Source organism: Condylostylus longicornis, unplaced genomic scaffold, assembly GCF_029603195.1.
Source record: "Condylostylus longicornis isolate FDR11 unplaced genomic scaffold, ASM2960319v2 ptg000055l, whole genome shotgun sequence".
Classification (NCBI taxonomy): domain Eukaryota; kingdom Metazoa; phylum Arthropoda; class Insecta; order Diptera; family Dolichopodidae; genus Condylostylus; species Condylostylus longicornis.
Window position 1 is genome coordinate 650,225 of NW_026578024.1, and position 27,739 is coordinate 677,963.

Sequence of the window (27,739 nt, forward strand, 5' to 3'; positions counted from 1 at the left end):
TGGTCTGAAATTAAACTAGATCGATTTATTTTCCACTGTAGGAAAATAAGAGCTTGTTTTCATTGAGTGGTCCATTAAAAAATCGATAGTTCTCTCTTATTTTACATAACTCTTCTTAGAAATACGAGTACATTTTTATTATTTCATAGTTTTACATCTAGAAAGACCTAATTCAACTTAGAACATCCCTAATTCAACTTAGAAAATTTACTTTTTTTAGAAATTCTAGAAATTTCTACAAAACTGCAATGATTAGGTATTTATTTTGTGTTCTTGATTTTTTTTAAGTTGTAATGAATTCAATAGTGAGTTTTTCTTAAATATTCAGTGCAATATTCCATTTTGTTTTAACCACTTACATAATGTCAATAAAAGCAATATACTTATGTAACTTGATTGCAAAATCTTTAAAAATAAATCCAATTACTTACCTCTAATATAATGAAAAATTATAAATTTTATCAAAAATTGTACAAAAATTTTCAAACTAAAAATAAATTGACTTTACAATTTTCTTAAATTGAATTTAATATCACATAAACCCAAAGGAATAATGATGGTGTCTTTGATCTATACAAAGGATGAATTTTAATCCTACATACATATCTTAAATATTTTAGAAATATTGTTAAGGTTAAATTGGGTATTTCCAAAACGAGAATAGATCATTTTAGACGAGTTATGTAATTAAAAAATCTGTGGTTATTGAAATAGAGATAGTATGCATATTCAAAACTACATAAATAATATTTTGTAACAGTATTTTTCTGTAAATAAGCTTGTTTTGATGTTATCAGATGTAATTTTAAGCGGATTTACTATGATGTAAACTGTGTAAGAATGAAACACATATTTTCATTTATACTTATTTTAATTCTGCAACTTTTTGTATGTTTATCTACATATTTATTATATACATAATACTCTTGATATCTTTTCCAAAAGCGAAAATCTATGAGTCATTATACACTATTTTTCCACTACTTTATTTATATTTTTTTTCATTTTATGTTCATATGTATGTATATGTATGTAAAAAATAGGGTATTTTACATGTCGTATGTTGTGTTGCAGAAAAAGTTTTCGAAATTTCTAAATTCACTAAGAATTACTTGATATTTCTAAAAATAAAAATTATTATAATTTTGTTTATGTATCTTTTAAATATTTTCTTTTTTTTCCATTTTCTATTTTGAATTTTGGCTTTTTAGAGTTTATTTTTGTTTTTAATTTTTTTCATTTGGGTTTCAATCTTCAAGCACAAATACATGTGAAAATATAAATTATTAACACTTATCATTTTTATTTCATTTTTAATATACTTTACTTCAATATATAGTTTATATAAATTTTAGCGAAATTTTTCGTTTTACAAAAACAAGAAAAATTTCAAAAAAAAAAATCAAAGCGAAAAACTTAATTACAATTCTCTTTCCAATTTACGTCACTTCACTTGTAAAATCTTTTTTTTTGGTAACACCGGCATCTCATTCATTAAATATTAGTTTGCTTGATTTTTTTGTTTTAATTTTTTCTTTGTAACTGTATAACTATTAATAAGATTTTCTATTCCGAATTAAAAATTCTAAGTACAGCAACTTAATATAATAAAAAAGTTATAGCGTATAAAATTTTCATCACTGTTATAATCAACAATATGTTTCGTTTAACCCATTCATTGCAATATGCCTTTTAAAACTATAAAGGACAACCAACATCCACATCTAATATTTTATTTAGAATTTTTTTAAAAATTTCAACAAACACTTTTTTAAAATTTGGACAGTTTTGTGTTAATGTTATAAAAGAAGCTGGAAAAAGTTTTTTGTAAAGTTAATCCCGTAATTTTTTAATACCACATTTACCTCACTATAAAATGGATTTTACCACATTCACTTTTTTTTAAAAACTCCAAAATATTACATATGTACCTACATTACTACTTTTCGAAATTATCAGTACTAAATAAATTGTGATGTACAATTAAGTATTTTGACAAAAAAATTACAAAAATATATGTATGTTGGTCATTTTCAAATTATACTTTTAAAGCCACTTGTTTTCTTATGTATTATATAAGTATGTACAAACACAAATATGTATATATATATATATGTGGGTAGAAAAATATGTAGATTAAGTGTAAAATAATTATTATCTTTATATTTTAACTTTTTTATGCAATTTACTTTTAATAAATTAAAATATTTTTTAAATAAATTCACTATGTACCTATGTGTATTTGAGAAAGGAAAATAGAAAATAGAATCATCTTTATATCCACGGCTGTACGGCGACGGTACAAAAATTAAATCAAATTCGCAATTTATATTTTTAAAAAACAAAAAAAAATAAACGAACAATTAGAAAAGATCTCGTAAAGTTCGCCGTTCGCGGCCATAATGTGACATTAAGGCGAAAAAGAACATTGCTACTACTGCGAAGAATACATAAGTACGTATATCTAATTTTAATAATGTATAAATAATATGGAATAACAAGAAAAAAGCAGAATTGTCAAAAACATAAAACTAAAATAAATTTTTTTGCTTTAGAGGAATAAAAGAAATAAAAAAAAAATTATACTGTATAAACGTACAAAGTTTCCTTTTCGTATATTAGCGCGACACCGAACACCCGACAAATAATGAAGATCTTTCTTAAATATTCGTGACTGCACATACTTTTCCTTATCTTTTAATGTATGTGTGTTTTTTCAGACACGTCGCTACTAGTGTAATGGTTGTATGTAGTTTAATTTTTACAATCAAAAATAAAACTCTCTTTGATTATTTTTACAGCTTAATTTTTTTTTAATTTTGTATAGGAATTTTTATTTTCTGTCATTTTTTTGTAATTTCGTTCTTTTCTACTCTCGCTGTAAAAATTTTCAAATGTTTTCTTTCTCGTTAATTTGGTTTTTTATTTCTGCTTGTATAACTTTGTTTTCATGCCCTACTACTGCTATGCTACAAAATAATCTTTTTGGACTTAAGAAAAATAGAATATGCATTCAATTTTATATAAATGCATATGTACATATGTATGTACGTATGCACATAATGTGTAAAACATGTAGGAAGTTATTTTTTAGAAATTTTTATTTTTTTGAAATAAATAGTACCGATAAAGTAATATTTCAAGTCTCCGACAAGACTTTCTAGCTGAAAACTTCCGATAAAGCTTTTTCTATTCCGTTTTTGTTTTATGTATGTATGTATATATGTATGTATGTAAAGAAGTATGTGCTGAACATATTTCAATATTTTGTAAAAGATTTGTAAATACTAGTCTTCCCCTGGAAATTCATATTGGAGAGATTTAATCTGTTAGTTCCTTTAAAAAACTATGATGTCATAAAGTGTTTAACTAAAAGAAACAATGTATTCTGAATGTATAAGAATCAATTTTAAGTTTATGTGGTGTATTTCAATTTTTTTTGTATTTCAATCAAGTTGATGAGATTAATAAAAAAAACCTTTTCTACCCTTAAGTATATAACTTAACATAATTTGCAAAATTTTACAAAATGAAGCTTTTGATTACATAAATCAAACATAGTAATGATAAATGTTAACTGTGTGACAAACAATTTGAATTCAATTTCGAAAACAACAAACTTTTAAGCGTAACTGTAAAGTAATTGAAAATTGAATTTATTAAAAATATTATGTACAAATAAAGGTAAATATATAAAAAGACGTAATGTTTAATTTAAAATATATTTTAAAATTAAAAGACAGATAACTTTTTCGTTTACGTAATTTAAGACAAAATTTTTAACATACAATAGTATATAAAAATATTCTATATAATAGTATATAAATATAGTATACAAAAATAATATAAAATAAATAGTATATAAAAAGTATATGAATAAGAATGTAATATCGTTACTATTTTTAAGGAAAACACTGCCTATTATCAATATGAATATAGTTTTTAGTTTTTAATTAAATTTTAATTAATATAAATTAATTTTATAAAATTTTAATTAATTTAAATTAATATACAATTCATTATAATACAATATTTATTATGAAAATTTGGACATAGTTCATAACACGAACTTCACCAAACGAACAAATAAATGTCATTTTGAAAAATTGCCTGTACGAATTCATTGGTTGCAATTTTTCAAAATATGAACACAAACCACACAAACAAAGACCATGGGTTTGCTTTTTAGTGCTTAAAAGAGCCCTTTGTTAGCATAGTTCGTATCAGTGTTTTAACTCTTGCTGCAATAGAAACATTGCAAATTTTTCGATAAATTTATTAAAAAAAAAAAATGTTGTTAATGCTAAAGGGAACAGGTTGTAAATACAAAAGGAGATCTGGTGGAAAATGATATCAAAAAAGGTATTGCCTATTAATTACTAAAAGCTTACTTGTTCTTCAGAATAACTTTTAAAAAGTATTAATCTGATATTTTCCATAATTTTTATTGAGAATTTTTTCAATTTAATTAAAGCGTTTTGCCTTTTATTTTTATTATTTCATTTGTAATATAAAATCACAACTAGAACTTAAACAAAATTCCAATATTTTCGTAAATCTTTTTAGTATTAACTTCTACAAAAAAATATTAACAATTTATTTTTCTGAAACTTAGCGTTGTTGCAACAAAACATTTTTTTCGTTACTAATATAATTTTATTTTATTTAAGGTGATTAACTGATTAAATAATTCAGGGTAGTTTTATTTTTGAAATCAAAAAAATTTTTATACATAGGTATGTATAAACAAATTAACATATTATAAACAGTCGTGTATATACATATATCATTGGTCTTTATGCATTTAAAAATATACATATATAAATTTACACATTATAATACATATATGAAAATATAAATCATGTTATAAATAAAAAATACGCTATAATGTTTCAAACCCTCAAAATTTTAACTTACTTATTATTTTTTTTTATGAAACTTGTTCTTTGAACAGTTTTTACTAAAAATTAATTGTGTAAATGAGAAGTTAGTGAGAATGAACATTTTTAAATTATAAACATAATAACAAAACAAATTTAGCATAAAAATTGTAAAATAAATTGGTCTTTTGTTAGTTTATTTATGTATACTTACATTTGTATAAAACAGTAGTATTCTAATGTACTACAAAACATTATTTTAATATTAAATATTAATATCAAGATATTGTGATGCACTTAATAATAATATCATAATGCACTTAAAATGGTGATTGCAAACTGCCTGCCATACCAATGTCGAAAACATTTTTCCGCTAAGTTTTATCTTTCATTCCATTTTTTTTAATTTAATAGTTACACATATCAATGCCATCCTTTGAAATTCAACTAGTTTATATCAATTTTTTGAGTACCGTTCTAATGTTTTATTTTTAAAATAAAGTAGCTAATGTAGTTTCTTTTCTAATTGTTGAAATAAGATTTTGATCAAATGTACAAAAATATAATCGATTTTGGGAATATGCAATCGACTTTTAATACATTTGTAATTATCTATGTTAAAATGATTTAATAAAATATACATAGGTATATTTAAAATTTTTTGGTAAATGTATTTAAAAATGAACTAAGTTGATTTACTATCTATATATAACATATTCTAACATATGTATATATAAATAGACAAAAAATTTCATATGCAACCTAATATCGTCGATTTAAACTTATCGAATCAACTCGAAGCAAACATAAAATTTTGGTTTTATGGGAGGCTTTATTTTATATTTTTATAGGATATAAAATGAAAATTTTTTACCTTGGCTGGTGACGCTATCCTATTATCAACACCTCGTTCTTTTGATCGATGACGATGCCTCCTTCTTGAACTGCTGTCCTCGTGCGATTCATCATGACGATAACGATGTTTATGACCCCGCCTACTTGAAGTGGGTGATTTATTGTAATGTGGTGAACGCTTTGTTCTTTCACGTTTCCTTCTTGTTGTTGGTTCGTAGCTAAAAGTGAAAAATAAAAAAAATCAGAATAATTTTAATAATTAACAAATTTCATTCAAAAATGTAGGATTCCTAAACTATTTTGCAAGAAAATATTGAAGGCAATCTAAAAACTAAATACATACATACATACATTCGAATTGTTTTTTGCGAATTGAAATGTTTGTTAAGGTAAGTGAAAATTGGTCCATATGTAATTTTATCAAGAGACCGAAACGATATATGTATACTAGGGTGAAATCCAGAAATTTGCTTTTTTTTTATCATTTAGTGCTTTCAGACCTTTTAAAACATTTCACAAAATCTAAAAGTTCTGCTACTTATTTAAGGGCATGATACATCAATTTGTTGTACAGTTTAGAATGTACAGAGCTCTTTATTCAATTCGTAGCTTTTTTCCGTCATATGTAGGCTATTTTGAACTTATTCTCATTTTAAAAGAATTGAGTTTATAGCATAGATTGCATAATTTTTTGCTTCAAAAATCCTTTATTTGAAAAAGTCAGTTATTAAATAGATGAGATCATATATACCATACCTGATATAACACGTATTCATGTATAAAATCTTTCAGTATATTACAATTGACAAATATATGTAGTTGAGAAATATTGCTGAAAATATAAAATATTGTCACTAATGTAGGTAGCAAAATTTTTAAAAAATCAAGATATGCCCACCACATTTTTCAATATAATTAAAATTTCAATACAATCTTTGAATCAAGGAGGTTAGAGCATGAATTAAATTCAAACTTTTTTTTCTCAAAAGCCACATAACATAAAACAACTGACTATAACTTATTACACATAATTATTCTACACACTCATGTATTTTATTATACAAAACAAACGGAAATAGATACATATGTACATATGTGCACACTTAATGTGTGTATGAAATAAGAAAAAAATTTTTTTGTTAAATATTTTAATTATTTTCGCCACACAAAGGATAATATTACACTTTTCAAATGATGGAATCACAATTAATGTAGCAGAATTAAACAATATGTCTATAATTATTTAATATAAATATTCCTTAATCTTAATTTATTTTCGATACTTAAATAATAATGTTATTTTTAAAAGGGAACATACACTATGAAATTCGTAGAATCGAAAACTTCTAAATCACTTTCAGAATAATTATCTAGTAACATGATTAACCAACATTTCCCAAAATAATAGAACGAATAACGCCAACTCATTGCTTAGTTTTGTAAAACTAAAAAACAATAAAAAAGTACTTTAACAAATCTATTTTGAAAATAACAAAATATTTAGATGCTATCGCAATATTCAAAATAATTTTGGTATTACTTTATTATATTATCAATTATTAATTTATTATATTATCAAGTTTTTTTTCGGTTACCTTTTGATAATTATGTAGATAGGGAAACGAAGTACTGAAAGCTGTGGCGGCTTCTGAAAATATAAAAGAACCGAGAAAAGTACTTCTATCTATATATTACAAAGCCCGTTAAGACGTGATGATTTTATTCAAATATTCATTTTAAGTATTTAAATTTATAGCCGAGAAAAACAAGTGGTCCTAAATAAGAACTTAAATTGAACTGTGAAATATTTTTGCATATTACAGATGAAATTATGAAGTAAGGGATAAAATATGTATGTACATATGCAATTTAGAATTATAAAAATGTGATGTGTTTTAAAACCAACACAAGTAAAAACTTTAATACATTAGCAGTGCACCCAAACGCCGCCTTTTGATTTTAAAATAATCTCCGTTAGCTATTTATTCTACACAAAGAAAAATTGCTGTTCGACAACACAAGAAAAAAATATAAGACTGTATATAAGACTGTATAATTATTTTATATGTAATTCGACTCTGCGTTTACATTACACCAGCAAAGAGCAGAAATATTCAAAAACGGGAGCCATTTTCAAAAAAAATGTAGTCAATCATATTATGAAAAATTAATTTTGTTTTTATTAAAATAAAAACAATACAATTTTTACCTTAACTTCATTTAATTTCGACATTTTTGATACAATCGATTGTTTACATCATTTTGTTTCTTTCTTGCCTACACGACTCTTATTACATACTATCTATTTCTTAATGAAGATGGAATATTTTGAGAAGGGTAGAAGTGGCAAGCAAACGAGAACTAACGGCTGTGAACGAGTCGATTTACTTTTAGATATACTTTTGTTTGTACATAAATAAATTTTTGTGAAACAAATACAATGTATATAATGATATATTTTGACAGTGTCCCAAATCAGTATGCACTTTCAAAACTGTTTTATTTCCAAAGCAATAATAATGTCGATAGTTGGGATTGAAACTTATTCGCTGTTATCATTGCTGCGACAGCGAGAATCGTACAAGACGTTGCAGAAATGTCGTTGTTGCAATTCAGTTACATTGGCAGCGACAGCGAAAACGGCAATAACATACACATACAACATACTACATATTCATACAACTTACTGTCTTACTTTCCACTGTAAACTAGTCAGAAACTATGAAGATAAATTTCATAAGAATTTAAGGGGAGAAGTGGTTTAAACTTTTTCCCGCTATTCTAGTTTTTGTAAAAACTTTGAGAATATGAAATTTTCTAAGAAATCATTTAATATATGCAGAATTGACCAATGAAATGATACATATGCCATAATGTACATACATACATATATATATCTGTTAACTAAATTTTTAAATAAAATTAACGGTAAGCCAAGTACCGTTGGGAAAGAGTATCGTTAGCAACACAAAAAAATCGGTAAAAATTATAAAATAGATTAATTCTTTAAGTAAAATATAAATAGATAGTGAGCAAAACATTTGAATTACAAAAAAAAAGAATTAAATAAAATTAGGTATAAAATTAAAAATACTTATTGGAATGAATAGATACAAAGTCAAACCTTGATGTTTTGATAATGATAAAAATAGATTTTGAAAATTTAGTGTCTAAAAAGTTAAATTGAAAAAAATGTTCAGTTTTTTAAGTTAGAAAAATTAAATAATTTATTTTAAAAATTGATCCAAACTGCGTGCGGTATCAGTGTTATCCTATGAGTTCAGCTTTTCTTCCTCGGTCTCGAACAAACGGTTTTTAAGATTCTGAAGGTATGGATATCCTTCTTTCAGACATTGCTTTATTTAGCTTGGGAATAATCACAAACATCCGAAATGTACGTTATTTCAAATCGATTTTGCAAAGCTTTTCTCAACCAAATGGTAAATCGATTCGAAATCAATTTTGTTTTGATTTTAAGAATACAAGAAACCTGTGAGAAATACGAATTTGTTGATTCAGCAAATGTGCAAACTATTCGTAGATGGAGAAACGAAGTAATCAAAGACAGGAGTTCAATACAAATGCTTTTATAAATTTCTTTCGTTTCTTTAACGTCTAGGCCTGCATTTGGATCGAGGTCTTGTTATTAGTAGGTAAACCCATTTAGAGATTGTTGTATACGAAAAATAAAAATGTTGCTTATATGAATAAATTAAAGTAATACGAGTATATTGTGTACGTTTAAATTGTTGTTGAAAAATAAGAATCTTGTTTATATAAGGCAAATTAAAATATCTCTTTTATGCATATTATGTGAGGTTGAATATTTCTTGGGCGATGTGTAATTTTAATGGAAAACTTGCTTGTGTACATATGTATATTATGCAGGAGACAATATAAATTATATGTGTACAAGCCTAGGGTTTTCTATCAGAATATGATATCTACATTTTTGACAAAAAAAATGTTATGAATGCAGTATTAGTTACAATTTTAAGCGCTTTCTAGTGCAAGAAAAAAAATTAATTTTTATAGTAGTTTAAAAAAACATCCTTGAAGAACAATATAAGTAAAAATTAGATACCAACTCTTATTCACTTCTAAGAACCAGTACCCCGATCATATCCAATTTAAATAGGGTTCTGGCATTTACTATAGTAAATCATTTGTAAAAATTAGGTGAACTTAGCTCAGTTAGTTTTTGAGTTATCGTCAGGACGGACGGGCAGACAAAACTAAATCGAATCAGAATTCGACGCTGATCAAAAACATACACTTGAGTCTATATCTCAGACCGTTTTTTTAACGTTACAAAAGGAAAGGCAAATTTATTAGACCTTCCAACATACGTTAGTACGGCTACAATTAAAACAAAAAATTTTTAATTTCGATTAAGCTTTGGAAATTTTAATACATGAAATACGGTCCAATATTCACTTTTTTTAATCAATTTGTTTTTAGAAATAAATTTTATGAAAAAATAATTAACTTTATTAGCTATTGATTTAAAATTATAAATTATTTACTTCTCGGCTTACATTTAAAAAACTTTGCATCAATACAAAATCATAAAAAAAGTTGATGCACAAGTCTCAAATGGGCTCTTAAATATCGGATGGACGGACAGGTTCCGATTTTGAATAAAATTGTATACTTTGTTGGGTTGCAAACGTTTTCTTCACGGCGTTGCACAGGTTGTAATAATGTAAATATTAATATTCAATTAAAGATTATTTAAAAAAAAATAAAATTATCAAAGATTTCGAAGTTTATAATAACGTAAGTTGAATTTTCAATTATTTGTATCATTCGTTCGGCCTTAATATTTTGATTAAATCAAACGTTCCACGATTTTGATTATATTTCAACAAAATTTTTTAACCAACATAATAGCGAAAATATACTTATTTTTAGAATTTATTTATTAATTACAAATTACACCTATTAAGTTATTTAATAATATTTTAAACTACTTTTTATTTTTTTTCCTGAATACATTCAACCCACAACGCAAAATCAAATAAAAAAAATTCGAACTACAATGAAAATAACTTAATAAAACAGAAAAAAATTATTAGTTCGTCTTTTTTTTTTTCATTATTTTAAACTAAATAAATTAAAATTAATGTCATAAAATCTATTTATATAAACCTGTTTTATAAAAAGTCGTTTAAACATCTAAAAATACTTATATTCTACAATTCATTCATTTAAATTCGAAATTACGTGTAACATATTCACATTTGTTCCTTCTGTACTTACGCATTTGTTTGTATGAAAAATCAAGTGTTCAAATTTAAGCAAAATTTATATTTTTTATTAACTTTTTTGAAACAATCTTATATACATGTATTTTAATCTATAAAATACGCAGTTAATGGAAAAGTGTATCAAGTGATCCCCTTTTGTATATACTCTACAGGCCTTCAATATTTTAATAAAATGTTTCGGCATATATTTAATAATTTCAAAAAGGAATGTTAACATAAAGGTCAACTTAACGGTTAGTTTCGTGTTAGTTTTACGAAAATTTAGAAAAGTTTGAAGTTTCAAAAAAAAAAAATAAGTGGCAATTGAAGTTTGCCTTATGGAAGAGGGAAGTGAAAAATATTTTGTTTCGAAATAAAACATTTATTAGTTTCTACAAACACGAAAAACTTAGACTTATACAACCTGTCTGTTAAAAATTTGAACAAAAATTTCTTTTAAGATTATTTTAATTTAATTGGACGATTAATTTGAACATTTTATCATTGTAATGTTTGACATTTTATCATTGAAATTTAAAATATGTTTGTGGTTTCAGCTATTAAATTATAAAAAGTGATGTTTTTTTTAAACCTCGAAGGACCATAACTTTTAAATGCAGTGAGATAATTAGTAAACCAATATGTAATCTATATAAATTGTTAAATAAACAAAAAAAGCGACTTAAAATCTCTACAAAGATTGAAAATTCATTAGTCAGAATGATGGACAACTAAGCGCAAATTTCCACTCTTGTATCATATACATACATATACAGGATATATTATTACTATTATTCAAAAATTTTTTTTCTGATTTATTTACATACTTTCAGACGTGTTGGCTCAAATACGCAATTCATAAGCGAGCACAAGAAAATTAAAAAATTGTAAATTTTTTAAATTTTTTACTGCTCTTAATAATTGCTTCTTATACAACGAATTTGAGCACACATATCCAACCCCAAATTCAATAAATCTCGTTTTAATATTTACTCCATATTTATTAAATTGTTCTTTCAATTAATAAGAACTAAATCATGAGCATACTGGAAAGAATTTCCAATCAGATTTCAATATTTACGGTAATTTTCGATATTTTTTTTTGCGTAGAAAATACATTGACAATACCGTTTATAGAAATGATAACAATTTTTATTTGTGTTAAAAAAAAAGTGCATTATCGAAAGTCATGGGTTGCTTAACTTTAATTTTTGCATTTTTTTTATAAATCTTTAAATATTTGAGTTGTTCTTTGTTAACTACAGCTAAACTCGCCATACCAATGTAATACATCTTGCTTAAATTTAAGATACATGCAATCATGTTCAAATAAACTCTGTCAAAGTTGCAACGAATGGCAATTAACCTATGCACAATTTTATGGCGCCACAAAACCAGTCGTAGACCTTTCCAGCCTTTTTTCTCTCAAAATTACAAATTTCTGTTAAATTTGTCACATTTTGTAACATTGAACGGTCCCCGGTAGTCTTTAGTATAAAGAGATCTTGTAAGCTCTCACAATATTAGATAAAAATATTGAATGCGACTAATTATGAATGTATGCATATATGCTGGACACTAAAATAATCAATATCAACATCAATAAAAAACTTTGCAATCTTTGTAGGCTGAAAGAATGAAAAAAAATTTCTTTTATTATTTGTTTTAAAAATAATTACAAAAGTTTTTTTGTTCTACATAAAAAATAAAATATGCATGTGTGTAAGTATATATGTATGTATAAACATATGTCAACTTCTCACAATTTCACATATAAGTATGTATCTATTTAAGATTAAAAATTCGGTAACCTAGAGAATAACAAAAGAACAAAAATAAACAAAAAATATGTGTACACAAAGCAAATACTAGTAAAAAACACCGCTACCACATGATTACCAATTATTTTAACAGTGCAGCATTGCAAATTTAGCAAGTGACACCCACTAACTCTTCTTATTGTTAAACTTCTTTTCTTGTTTTCAAATATTCGGTTTGCTCATTTGTACATTTTTACTTTAATTTGAATCAACTCGTACATTACGTATGTATGTATGTGCATATGTATGTCTATAAGTATGTATGTACATACATACATACATATGTACGTTTATTGAGGAATTTTACGAAAAAAACTTAGGCAAATAATATAAAAAATTTAAAATTTACAAATTTGGACACAAAATATATGTACATATGCACATATGGATGTACATACATATGTATGTATGTATGATATGAACGTATGTAGGCAAAATGTCAGACCTTCATAGAACATAATAAAAACTACAAGTCATGACATACATATATGTATGTATGTATCTTCCCTGCTTCGCTTTGTAATGTTTTCAATTCTTATTTCACGAATCTCAATTTTGTGTTAAGACTTTTTTTGGTAAATTTTTGAAATCAAAGCAAACGTATTTAAAAAAGCTTTACTTTTTTGGTTTGTTGATGGTTAATTTTGTGATCATTGGTTTATATATATTTATGTATATGGTACATACATATGTATGTTCTCTTTAAAAAAAATACTAATTATCGTCTAGGTCAAAACGCACAAGCTTTTCAACTTTTGTGAAAACAAAGTGAATTCAACTAGATAAATATACATATACAAACATGCACAAACATATAGACACATACACGTTACATATGTATGCACAAACATAAATCTGCGAGTACATAATAGAACGGATTAAATTTTTCGTTTTTTTTTGAAAATACTGCTAGTGGAAATAATGGAAAATTACGAATTTCATATACTCAATTCCGAGTTACTAAAATGCTACTACGAATATTCGAGTACTCGAATATTCGTAGTAGAGTAGTCATAATTTAATTCGCAGTAAAAATAACCCGCAAAAGTCCGATTGAAATAGGTTTTTATTTTTTTTTTTTGTTAATTTTTAGTAAATTTTTAGTAAATATGAAGAATCAGAAGAGCCAAAAATATTGATCAATTTCTTTCACACAAATAATTTCCGACACCCCTTCCATTTAAACTCCATTTAATTTTGAAGTTTTTTTTGATTTGTTGGACATTTCTTTTATATTCAAAAATTTATTCCGAGTGTGAATACCTTCTTTATTGAATGTAGTGGTAAAAAAGAAAAACAATGTACGAAACCTACAAAAACTCTTTAAAAAAATAGCATTAAAAATATTGAGATATTTTGCTCTTCTTGGGAAAAACTCTTCAACACTAATCCATTGTCTTACACTAATGTAAGAATAACGTATAATTTATAAATAAAAAATTTACATACATTTTTTCTACTCTTCGTACTTTTCGTTCTTTTTTGTTTTTTTAGTACCTGCCTTCTTGTATTTTATATGCCTTGTTTTTTTTATCTTTTCTTTTAATTTTAATTTTTGCTAAGATTGAAGCCGTATGAAGTTGTGCAGAATCCTCCCTTTATATTTTGTGAAAACAATTTCAGTAAAAATAAAGTTGAGTCAAACCAATGGTTTGTATTGTAGCACTTTTCCCTTCAACAAGTGAAAATTCTGCTTTTAAATACAGTCTATGTATACCTATCACACTATTAAAATTATTTTCATTCATATACACAACTATTTCTAGGATTGCATATATTAGGATGAACGATTTATGCAGTCTTTGAAATAAAGCAAAAATTAATATAAAGTGGGGTTAACATAATGCTCGATTTTAAGGGTTAATTGTGTGAGTTAAGAAAAATAATTATATTTTTTAATGTCATGGAATTTACCGTTAGTTTTTTGTGTTTAATTTGAAAAAGCTTGCGGTTTCGGAAATATAAGGTGTCAAAAATTAAAATTTTACAAATTTCAAGAGGCAATAACTTGAGAGGGAGTGGAGATGGAAAAAAATTTTTTTCTAACGAAATGAACTATTTGTTAATGTCTAAAAGCCCCTTAAATTTTAGGCTTCTACAGGCTGAAGTCTAGAAGAAAAACCAAATCAAAAATTTGGAAAAAAAAAGACTTTAGATAACAGTAAATTTGAACGGCCATTTTGTTTTTCTTAACTTTAACTGTAGTATACCGCGCTAGGGAAATCAAGCCGCTGCCTTTCTGCGTTTACAAAATTTTAAAAATGTCTATGGTTTCATTGCAACAAATAGTTAAAAAAGGCCATTTTTAGGGTTTTGTGGGCGTATAATTTCTAGAGGGGGGGAGATAGGTAAAAATTTTGTTCTACGGAAATAAGTTTCTAGTAAAGATCTATGTACGTACAAAGTTTCAGCTTTAGAAGTTTTGTAATTTCAAGGGTGTAGAAGTTTTGTAAACAGACACACGGACAGATGGATGGACGGACGGACGGACGGACAGACAGAGTGAAACTAATAAGCACTTTTTTTCAAAAATTTTTTGGAAAAGTGCTAAAAAGCAAAATTAGCCCGAGAGATGGTGAAGAGTAAAAAGTGTCACTTACAGATTATGATAAATTTACACTATCAGTGTTGAAACACTAGTGCAGTGGTTTTGAAACACTAATGCAAAAAAAAAACTAGGAAAAACCATAACACAAGGACATTCGTTACGAAGTGGAGAATAAAGCAAAGCAAAAAGCAATTGCAAAAGAAAAATGAAAAAGGGGTAGGGTTTACTATGTCCACTCTGTTAATTTTGTATAAGAAAATTACCAAATCTTCTTGACAATTTTGTGTTGATAAATAACAATCATTGTGGCGTTTGGAATTATATGGGAAACCTTCAATCATAATATCAATAGCACCTTCATTTGATGCATAGACATATGAATTTGACATTTACTATTTTTAAAAAAATTGACTCAAAATCTGAAAGTGTAAATACATGTCTATATATGTTCGTATTGCGCCATTATTTCTCTGTATTGTAAACGGAACGACGAATTTAAAATACCATAAGAACAGTGTACTGTTTCAAAAATGATAATATTAATAGTACACATACAAAGAAATTGTGATATGAAATAACCGAAATTAAAAATATAAAACAAAATAATAATTTGCAAACACGTCATCAACTAGTGTCGCTCAATACGACTATTAAACAAATTAAAATTTTTGAATAACATTCGAATTCTCCGTTTTAACTTCTGTATAAAAAATGGCAAACTGCCTTACAAGCACCGTTGATTCACACAAGTCGATTAAATAGACGATTTAAGACGCTGCTTGAAAATTTGCCAAATAAAATCATTTAAACTAAGTCACATTGCTTTTCATTGTTCATCTTCGTTCGTCCTACTAGTACATGATCAAATTGTTATCGTGTATGTTTATTTTATTTTTATACCCATATGAACGAATGTTCGAAATAAATCATTTGGTCATGTCTGGGAAGTTATAAAGCACTTAAAATTCAAATTTTGTATGAGAGTGGAAGTATGGCTATTATTCCAACAGAATTTGATAAGCTACTGCAATACATAGTTGCTATATAGACGAAAAAATAATTTGAATCAAACTCTAGTAGTAGGATCATTCTAAAAAATGCTAGTAGTTAGCTTTTTGTGTTAAATGTCAGGGAGCTTTTGAAAAACATTCGTCCGAATATCACAAAGTAGACATGGTAAACTATATTTTTTCTGCTTAATTACATAAATAAATTTAATTAGATCAACTTCATAATATTTTAGCATAATATTTCATCAAACACTTCAGCAACTCAGCATTTTTCATATTACCGAATTATTGTCATTAATACTATAAATACTAGTTTGAAAATACATAGTTAGTTACAAAAGTATTGTCTCAACTCTAATTATTTTAAATAAAGAGTTGGGTCAAACCAATGGTTTGTATTGTAGCACTTTTCCCTTCAACAATTCATGAAAATACTGGTTTTAAATACAGTCTATGTATACCTACCACACTATTAAAATTATTTTTATTCATATACGAAACTATTTCTAGAATTGGATATATGTATTTAGGATGAACGATTTGTGCAGTCTTTGAAATAAAACAAAAATTAATTTAAAGAGGGCTTAACATAATGCTCAATTTTAAGAGTTAATTGCGTGAGTAAAAAAAAATAATTGTATTTTTTAATGTCACGGAATTTACCGTTAGCTTTTTGCGTTTATATGAATTTGAAAAAGCTTGCGGTTTCGGAAATATGAAGCGTCAAAAATTCAAATTTTACAAATTTCAAGAGTGGATAAGTTGAGAGGGGGTGGAGATGGAAAAAAATGTTCTTCTAACAAAATAAACTATTTATTAGTATCTAAAAGATTCTACAACCTTGAGTCTAGAAAAAAAACACGACATCAAAAATTTTAACGACATCAAAAAAACGGATTTTAGATAACGGTAAATTTGAGCGGCCATTTTGTTTTTTTTTTAGCTTAACTATAGTAGGCCACGATAGGAGAAGCAAGCCATTGCCTTTCTGCGTTTGCAAAATTTGAAAAATGTTTATGGTTTCATTGCAACAAATAGTTAAAAATGGTCATTTTTAGGGTTTTGAGGGGTATAACTTTTAGAGGGGGTGAGATAGGTAAAAATTTTGTTCTAAGGAAATAAGTTTCTAGTAAAGATCTATGCATATATAAAATTTCAGCTCTCTATCTTCAAGGGTGTAGGAGTTTTGTAAACAGACACACGGACAGACGGACGGTCGGTCGGACGGACGGACGGACGAGCGAATGAACGGACGGACGGAGTTAAACTAATAAGCACTTTTTTTCAAAAAATTTTTGAAAAAACTCCTGTATATTAAGAAAAAATTTAAATATGCCAAATTAAAACAATTTGCATATTATTCTTCAAATTTTTTTATAATTAAAAAAAAAAAAACATGAACAAAAATAACAAAAAAACAAATTTCATATTCCAAATTTTTATACAGGATTCAAAAACTACACTTTTTTAGAATAATTAGAGGTGAGTCAATCCTTTTGAGATTAGCTGTATGTACATATGTATGTACATATATAGATAGATTACATAGATAGATTACATATGTACATATGTAGATCGATTCTTGCTACAAAATCTAGTAAATTTTTATTATCGAAATGAAACTTACTGAACTATAAATTGAAACCATTTCAGTATGAAGCAACCCAACTTGTCAATTTGTTACGAATGAGGTCACAAAACTTTAATGTATATACATACATACATACTTATGTGCAAATATGAAGCCAAAAGCTCTGCCAAAGTATCTACTAAACTACATTAAAACAGAATTTCTTACTGTAACACATTCATTATTTTAGTGACAAGAAAAACGATAATAATCGTATAAACAATAATTCCTATATACTAAACCACTACATAAAACAGCTAATCGTAGTTGTGTTTGCAAGTCAAAAAAAGTTAAATTAACATCAAAAATGAGTGAATCATATTTGCTCATCAAAAACTACCAAAGCAAACGGCGGTTCAATGCTCTCACGCCACTTACTCATTTTTTGTCATTGTTTTTAATTTCTTTGATTTTTTTTGTTATTGTTTCAGAGTTTCAAACTTTACAGTTATTTTTACTTTTTGTTTTTATTTTATTCATTGAGTGTATTAATATTTTCAAGTATACTCGTATGTATGTATATGTTTGCATGTATTATTGCGTACTATATTATTATTTGTAAAAAATATTTAATTTTAATCAAATCGATAATTATTCGCACTTCGCAAATCGTAGCAAAAAAAAAATTAGCAAAATAAATTTTTTTAGAATATTCACTGTTCATTTAAGGATGACTTCCGCTAACTAATAACCTTTGAAATCAAATTAAAAACTTTTTTATAAACATGTAATATATAATGGTATAGAAATATTTTCTCATCAATGGTGGTAACATACATACATACATATGTACATGCAAAATATTTTTTTGTTTTTTTGGACTGCATTAGTTTTTGAGCTCTTCGACCCGAACTTCTTCAAATGGCAAATGTTTCCAACTCTGGTTCCATTACCTTTGGAAGTGATTACGAAAATTTGGAAATGATTGGCATAATAAAGCAGTTGAATATTGATTGTAGGATTTGTAGCAAAAACTAAAACTTTGCACCCTATAGTGAATTTAATTCGCCTAAAACGTATTTCTTAGAAACTAACTAATTTTTGGGGTTCAATGTAGGTACAATTTTTATACCCGTACGAACGTATGTTCGAAGGATATACTAAGTTTGCCTTACCGTTTGTAATGCTAAAAAATTATGGTCTGAGATATAGACTCAAGTGCATGTTTTTGTTCAGCGTGGAATTCTGAGTCGATTTAGCTTTGTCCGTCTGTCCGCCCCTCCGCCCGTTCATCCCAACGATAACTCGAAAACCAATTGAGCTAGATTCACCTAATTTTCACAAATAATTTATTATTATTAATGCCGGAATCCTATTTAAATTGACTATATCTCAAAAACTTTAAAAGCTGTCGTATTGAAATTTCACACAAGTAAATATATAAATAAGTGTTCGATAACGTGTTCGTAAAAGTTAAAAGTCGTTGGAATTGCTTTGCTCTTTCTGGTAGCACTCACACAGCTTCAAGAGTAATTTCGCCATATCTTAGAAAACATTGAAAACACAGTACTGAAATTATGCATAAATTACGAGTAATATGGTAATACGACAACTTGAATTTATAGTCCGTATATATGATACGTATATTTTTTTTTTAAAAAATAACCATATATTTTTGGAAAATTATACTACGAGTACATAACCATAACTTTTTTCTGTCAAAATTAATAAAAATGAAAATGCAACCTTCGAAATAAGGATTACTTAAACGTGAAACTCCAAAAATGAGCTGATTTAGCCTAATTATTAAAGAACAAATATTTTTAGTTTCCCCTATTCGATACTTTTAATCGGCATTAGTAAGATTCATTTGACCTATAACTAATTGAAGCTCATCCAGAACGAGATTATTAAATTAAATATGGAAAATGTCACGTGTTAAATATCAAGGATAGTATTTAAAATAAAGCTTAATCATAAATATTTTATTTTCACTTACTCATTGTTGATCCTCGTGGATACCAAAATGTTTCTACTTTCGTAAGAGTCCTTTTTATTGTAATTATTTGTATCTTTTTTATTAGCATTAACTTTGTTGCTATAGGTATTAAACAAACCCACCCTATTGCATTTTGGTATCCACGATGCTACTGTGATATAATGATTATGTTTCTCATCTTGCGTTGTAGTTTCCATATTATAATACCCTTTTGTAAAACTTTCAATATTGTCAAAATAATCGACATCTCCACTTTTCCCATTACATGAATCTTTTTTATTATTCCGACTATTTTTTGCAGCATTATTTTTGTTATCATTTTTGTTGTATTTATCATTTGACCCTGTTGTCTTTGCTGAATGATCTTCTTTCAATCCCAAACTTTTGTTACAGTTTATATAATTGCAATAATATTCTGAGTTATCGTAAATGCTATTTCCATTATCAGATGAAATTGTGAAATCCACATAGAGTGGTTCGTTCGATGGTTTTCGTGTAAATTCATCATCTTCATTTATGAGATTGTCGTCATCATCATCATTCTCATCACTATCACCATGGTGCAGATTATGACCAAAATGATTTTCAAAATCTAAATCTAAGTCATCATTATTAATATCTAAATTTAATCTATTAAAATTATGAGAATTTTCATGAACACCTGAATTGCTACAGTTGCTACGGCTGCTAATACTACCGGCTGTTCCGTTAATGGCACATTTATTTCCTTCTACACGCGATGAACTACAACCACCATAATAACTATAATTACTAGATGATGTTTGTGATAACGAACGCCTATTTTTATAGAATTCGTCTTCAAAAGGTAATCCATTTGGAAATTTACTTGAAAAAGTTTTCGGTGTTTTGTTACAGTCAATACTAATGGACGAATTTTTGTTTGTTGATGATATCAAAGATGAAACACCATTATTTAAAGATGAAGAATTCAACAACGTTCTACGTTTTTCATAATGAGGTGAAGTTGGAGATCCTAAATTTTTGTTATAATTTGCTGCTGAACTCTTTGTAATACTGATACCATTTTGAAGTGATGATGTTGAACAAGAAGAAATTTTGTCATCATCATAATACTTTTTTCGTATAGAACCCCGTAACGAGTTACCTCTACTACTTAATATACCATTATTATTCCAACTTCCACTAGCGGGCTTATTACTATCTTTATCACTATGATTATTCTTGTAAATGACTGATGATCTAAGTGATCCATTTATAAAAGAAAAACGTTGGGAACTTTGTTGAGTATTTGATAAATGAGAATTACCATTTAAATTATTTACGGAAAGCTTTGATAATAGTTGTTTTGTCGTCATTGATTTAGCATTTAAACCACTTGCATTAGGAACATGATTTTCTTTTGATAACTTTGTGTTTTTATAAGCACGTTTTTGTGATATTCCATTTCCACCAGTAACTTCATTCGAAATAGAATTAGAATTTTTGCTAATATTGCCATTTTTTATTGAAGTATTACTATTAGAATTTTCTTTAGAAAAAGTTAAAGAACCATATTTTTGTTGGAATTGTGTCAAATTTACATGTGGTGTAGTATTTGTATTAATTGCAGGTGATTTCGGAGGCCCAATACTAATTCTGTTATTACTATGAAAAAAGAAGCTTAACAATCATTTGTTTTTTTAAAGTGATCGAAGGCAACTATATTTGTAAATTTGTAATTTCTCTTACCTAAAACTTTTACGAGTACTGCTATTTCTATCAATTATTTTCTTTAAATTTGTTTCCTTAATTGAACCCCTGGAATTTGATTTGTAAATTCCATTTAAATTTGTTTGTTGAGTATTGGTATTTGCTTGACTTTTCACATAATGTTTATTAACACAAACTGCAGCAGGAGAAGTTGCCACAATTCCGTTATTATTGGTACAAGAATTGGTTTCACTACTGTATTGTTGCAAGTGTTGTCGGTATGGTGAGGTTTCTAGTTTTTTACCAGGAATGTTTCTAATATTTTCTACGGTAGACTCAATTCTTCGGCATAATTTTGGTGTTAGCGGTTTGATTTGTTGGGGCTCATAATTTAGCTTTAAATGACTTGGTGATTGTTGTTTACCATTAGGATGGCAATATTGTTTATTTTCAATATTACGAGTAAATTTATTGTTGCGAACACCTATTGCTGAACTTTTAGTTGACTTTGTGCCATAAAGACTACTTCGATAGGGCTGTAATCTAGAGTTTTGAAAACCCTCTAATATTGACGGCATTGTAGTGGCTGATGAGGATGTTTGTAGTTTGAAATGATGGATATTTGGGTCTTGGTACATATTCTTATTAGTATTTAAGGAGTTATGTGATATTTTATCTCTGAATGAACGAAATGCTCCAGATGCTATATCTTGAACTGGCATTTTACAATTACTTTATGAATTTCTTATTATTTAAATTGGATAATAAAAAATGCAAAGTGTTCATAAGCTGACTGTTTAAAATAGAACATCACTATTACAACTAGCGCAAATCAATATTATCCTTTTAGAAGTTTTTTGATAATATTTTTTTAAATAACAAAAAAAAAATATATCACAAAATTGAGTTTTAAATTTTTCTAATTAATTCTAAATATTAATTTTTTATCACAAAAATTATTAGATTTTTTTTTGCTAAATAAATTTGATTAGTCTCTTATTTTATGAACAAAAATATCTTTAAAAATATTAAAAATTTTTAAAATTAATTTTCAATTACAATTTTGCAAATTAATTTTCAATTATGGAAAAGGAAAGTATTTACTATTAAAATTCGTGTGCGTACTCTATGCTTTGTGTAAATTTCTTTGGTTTTTATTATGTTTCATAAATTTTTCTCTTTTGTTGTGATTCTGTTTGCCTTTTTAATTACTTGAACTTTTTTAATCATTAATTTCGTTGTAATTTTCAGAATTTATTATATATTAAAGTACTTCGAATTTTGTACAATAACTAAAATTTAAAATTAAATTTTAAATGTACTCGTACATTAAGTATCATAGTAATTTACTTTTAAGAAATCTTCAATTTTAACATATTATTGATAACACTAAAATTATAAAACAAAAATTTTGTTGAATCAAACTTTAGTTTATAAATTACCACATTCCACTTTAACGAATTATATTTACAGCTTGTATTTTTATTGTTTAAAATTTTCTTCATTATCATATGAGATTGCATACTTCTAGAAGTGACATTAGAGTAATAATAAATTAAAAAACCAATACGTACCAATAAGAAGCTTGAACTGTATTACTTATGTTAAGGGCGGAAACGGTGCCGTTACATTACTGCTTTTAAAGAAATTCGATAGAATTTAATACGTCGCTATGATCACATGAAATCATAGTTTTTATCCCTTTGTACTGAATGGAAGACAATATATTAAAAAGAAACCCTAATATTAAGAAAAAAATTTTTTTTCAAAATATTGTGAGTAAGGTATTTTTTTTTTATTTTCGATTAATAACGATTCAATAATTTATTCAACAAAAAAACAGACCAAAATATTCTTATTCTTTCAAATTTTAAATTAATGTAAATAAAACCCGGAAGATTGTCTTTCTACTCGCTTTTTCTATATATAAAGATAGAAAAAGCGAGTAGAAAGCTTCTATACTATCAATGTACAGATAAATAACGTTATAAGATATTGCAACATCACAAAAAATTAACACTAAAAGGAATAACATTATTGTCATGCGCAATATAATCCGAATTAATAGTCCATATAATCCGGATCATTCCAAATATTTAAAAAAAAAAACAAATCAATAATTATAGAACAGTAACTTCCTCTAGGCGAATTGGACTTAATTTTTGAAGAAATTACGTTTGACTAACCAGCAGCATGCACCGGATGAAACGATAAAAATTTTATGACTGATGTAAGCTGACTTTTCTGACTCTAAGGCCAAAACCAAGAATCTTTTTGCTATTTTCGTAATATTATTTATCACAGAAATTATAGAACCATTCAAAAGCTCGTACGACATAATGAAATTTATAATAGCAAAAAACTTTTACTTCATGCAGTCTAGCAGGAAAATTATAAAAAAAAGTTTATATTTTTTTATTATAACACTACAATAACATACACAAAAATATATTTCACAATATTCCATCTTTTCTAGAAACAGAAAATTCCTATTAAACTCTATTTTTCAAAAATTTATGAAAATTTTTTAGAGATTCCGAAGATTTAGCTGAACGCAATTGAAGGTGTCAAGAAAGTAAATACACGTCTTGTAAACTATTTTGATCATACAAATAGTTTTCACAATTGTTATAAATTAGATAGAAGTACATATAAATCTACGAGAAATACTAATACACACATAAATAAGTTGGAACAGTGTGCAATTGTTATGCTTACACGAATCGACCGGTTTTTTATCTTTATGAACCAATAGTAATAACAGTTTAATATTAGAAAACCGGATAATGTTGATAACTAATTAGAGAAAACACAAAAATTTCAAGAAAAACAAAAATCAAACATGTTGGGAAACATGTGTAAAGTAACTACAGCCTTTTGCCATTTGAAAATGAAAAAGAAAAATTAAACTTTAAGCGTACTAGCTGTAAGAGGGAAATAAACTTGAAAAAAAACAATCACACTTATAAAGAAAGCATAAAAATGATGTATAGTTATTTATTAAACTATACATAACATTAATATGTGTGAATATATGCAAAAGTGTTACTTTAGAACACGAAAAATTACATGACTTTCACCGCGACATTTATGATGTAAATAAAAAACAACAGTGTACATTATTACAATAACAACCTACTCAACACAATTTCTTTCTTTTCTTTGTTTTTATTATAAGTATGTACAATTTATTTTATATGTACATAAGCGTATACATACAAATTTTTCGATACAAATCATGGAGAACAAAATAAAGGTGAATTTAAAGATATATGTATGTATGTAAATTTACGAGCGTACAAACTTTGTTCTTGCTTAAAATTAACTGTCTTCCAAGTTGATCATTACCATATGTTGACTGAAATTTGAAACATTTTTAAACAAAATTCACACGAATGTCTTGTCCTACGTCATCAAGCTGCCTATCTTGAAATTTGTTCAAAAGATTGTTTACTCTTAGAATTAAAATTTAATTCTTAATTGACCGATAATATTTTGTTATACGAAGGGCTTAGTTTTTACAAAAAAATGTAAAGTTGAGTCAAACCAATAGTTTGTAATGTACCACTTCTCCCTTCAGCAAGTTAAAATAGTGCTTTTAAAAACAGTCTATGTAACTACTTCATTATTAAAATTACTCTCTTTGATTTTGGAAGTGAATTTTTAACCTGGTTATAAAATAACACGAAGTAATTTGGATTTCATAAGAACTTCGAATGCAACTATAAAAATGAATAAATAGTATATTAGTTAGTAGTAAGCAGCACGAATTTTACACTGAAATGGCATACATTTTAAATATTAATATTCATTCAATTTATTGTTTTAGCTTTTGAAGTCGATTCTTAAACTCGATTAAACATAACCTTCCCTAAAAATATATATTTAATAAGCATTTAAAATACGTTAATGTATTTTCAATTATTTTATTTTTACTTTCAGTTTAAATTAAAAACGTCAATATTTTATGTGCTTTAAGAAAAGTAAAAGCGGAATGCAGCCATTTACTTGAAGCTCTTCAGTGCACAGAATAATAGTCCCCAGATGTTAATGAACCTTAGTTTGTTACAATAGTAAAATGTATAATACTTCTGGTGTAATTGAATCTCACTTCACTTTAATTCATTTTTATTTGTTTTTCTTACTTGGAATGGATAAAAGTCACTTTAGCATAATAAACATGCATACACTCATAAATGTATGAACAATAACTTTCTATATATATTCATAAAACACATACATAATACGTATGGATAGATGCTTTATCATTAGCAGCAACGGAATAGAAAAAAAAAGAGTAAAAACAAAAATTTTTTAACTGGTCATTTGTCCATGAAAATTTCCCTTAGCTTACAGATATTTATTCACTCATATCAACGACAAATAATTATTTTTTTGGATATCTATATCCAATGTTCATTCAAGAAAGAGTGGTTCAAGTTGAATAATATTTTACGTATGTATTTGTTATACGTATTATAGCAAATGCATACATACAATAAATTAAAAAACTTATAATGCTGATAAATTTAAACTTATATTTTGTTTAAGATTAGTTATCAAAACAAGATTTAATTTTTGAGTCAATGATGAAGATGAAAAGGACAAATTTAAAACAACAGGGGAAGAAACAAAAGACACCCTTCATACACCAGTTTCTATCAATGGTTACCCGTAGAAATATTAATTTTCCTCGCAACTGAATAACTAGTAATTTGGTAACTGCATTTTTTAAGTAACTTATATTTATATTTTATTTATTTATTTATATTTTTAATTAATTTTGATAATCTAATATTTAAATAGTTTATAGTCGTGCGAGCTTTGTTTCAAAATTATATTATTATAAATTTATTATACAGTAACGTATAACTCAGTACAACAAAAAAAATTTTGGACATCTCCAAGCAATCACAACCTAGTTGAAGTTGGGTAAATTCTAACGACTGTTCTCTCTCAGCTCCTGCATGATGAAACTTTTCGTTTTCCCAATGTTCTTTGTAATTGACATTATTTATAAATTTTCACTATTAAATATATTATATAATATAATGTACACACATGTATTAATATACTGATGAAATTTCATGTAACTACTGATGAAACTTCATTAGGTCTAACTTTAATCATTATTTTTAATTTTGCTTATATAAGAAGCCATTGAACACACAATAAACAAACTCATTATTTTCATACACTACTGATGGCTTAAGTTCAATAATCATAGCTACAAAAAATTACACTCATCCGTAGCTTTACGAAACTGATATGTTTCGGAAATGTTGCCCGTAAATCGTAATTCGCCGTAATTCTTATCTTTTTACATACATTACGTTACAGCCACATAATTTTTTACCTAAACTTACATACATATATAGCTACATATTTCTTGTTCATTTGCAAAAAGTATAATAGGATTTTATTATAATTACAATATTATTACACAACAAGAATAATTTTTGCATTTTAAAAATTTTCCGTAAATCAAACTTTTTTACCGTAAAAAGAAACTTTGGTTTAATTTTTGAATTCCGTGAAACCGAAATTCCGTATATCGAGCTTCCGTTAAGCGAACGATGAGTGTATTTTTTTTATGTTTCCCAATTGAATACAAGCTGTAAACCTTCATTTTAAAATAGAAATGTGCATTTTGAAACGGGTTAAGTTGCAATTCGAGTTGAAAATTATGATATTTAGGGCAAATCGAAAGTGTTGAAAGAGTTGCGCTATACATATGTACGTTACATCTTATTATATTTTATGTATTGTTTTTGCCTATATAAAGTGTAATTTTATTTCACTAATCGCCACAGCGAAAATATTTTTTAAAATTAAATTAACTGATAAAATGTAATATAGTGCTATAGAAAAATATAGTTAAATATAGCTATAATCGAAAAATTAGTTTCTGCTACGACGTGTAGATAATGTACCCCCACATTAGCAAAATAATTCATCAAATCAGTACTATCGCCTATTTACGTAATCATTAATAATGTATATATAGTGGAAATGTTTATTATAATATTAACCAATAATAAATAAAAGAAAAAATTAATAAATAACAAATTTGTTGAAGGCAATGTAAATCCAATTGAGTTATAAAAGTTTGATTTTGCTTTCTTTTTTTTACTGCA

General features: G+C 26.3%; 1 protein-coding gene across 1 annotated transcript; it reads right to left on the reverse strand.

The window, feature by feature from the left end:
- Positions 1-1,649: 1,649 nt before the first annotated feature.
- On the reverse strand, positions 1,650-22,324 carry LOC129611918 (probable cyclin-dependent serine/threonine-protein kinase DDB_G0292550). The gene is made up of 6 exons (XM_055525341.1): positions 21,642-22,324; positions 21,463-21,557; positions 20,629-21,369; positions 19,932-20,523; positions 5,755-5,953; positions 1,650-1,724 (listed from the first exon to the last, which is right to left on the reverse strand). The coding sequence occupies exons 1-6, from the start codon at positions 22,322-22,324 to the stop codon at positions 1,650-1,652; spliced, it is 2,385 nt and encodes a 794-aa protein (XP_055381316.1).
- Positions 22,325-27,739: the final 5,415 nt, after the last annotated feature.

Bases quoted from the DNA above. Each gene is read 5' to 3' on its own strand.
- LOC129611918 (XM_055525341.1), bottom strand. From the start codon at position 22,324: ATGCCAGTTCAAGATATAGCATCTGGAGCATTTCGTTCATTCAGAGAT. The intron at 21,558-21,641 runs GTAAGAGAAATT...CTTTTTTCATAG, and splicing joins AGTACTCGTAAAAGTTTTAG to TAATAACAGAATTAGTATTG. The intron at 5,954-19,931 runs GTAAGTGAAAAT...TTTCACTTTTAG, and splicing joins TCCACGAGGATCAACAATGA to CTACGAACCAACAACAAGAA.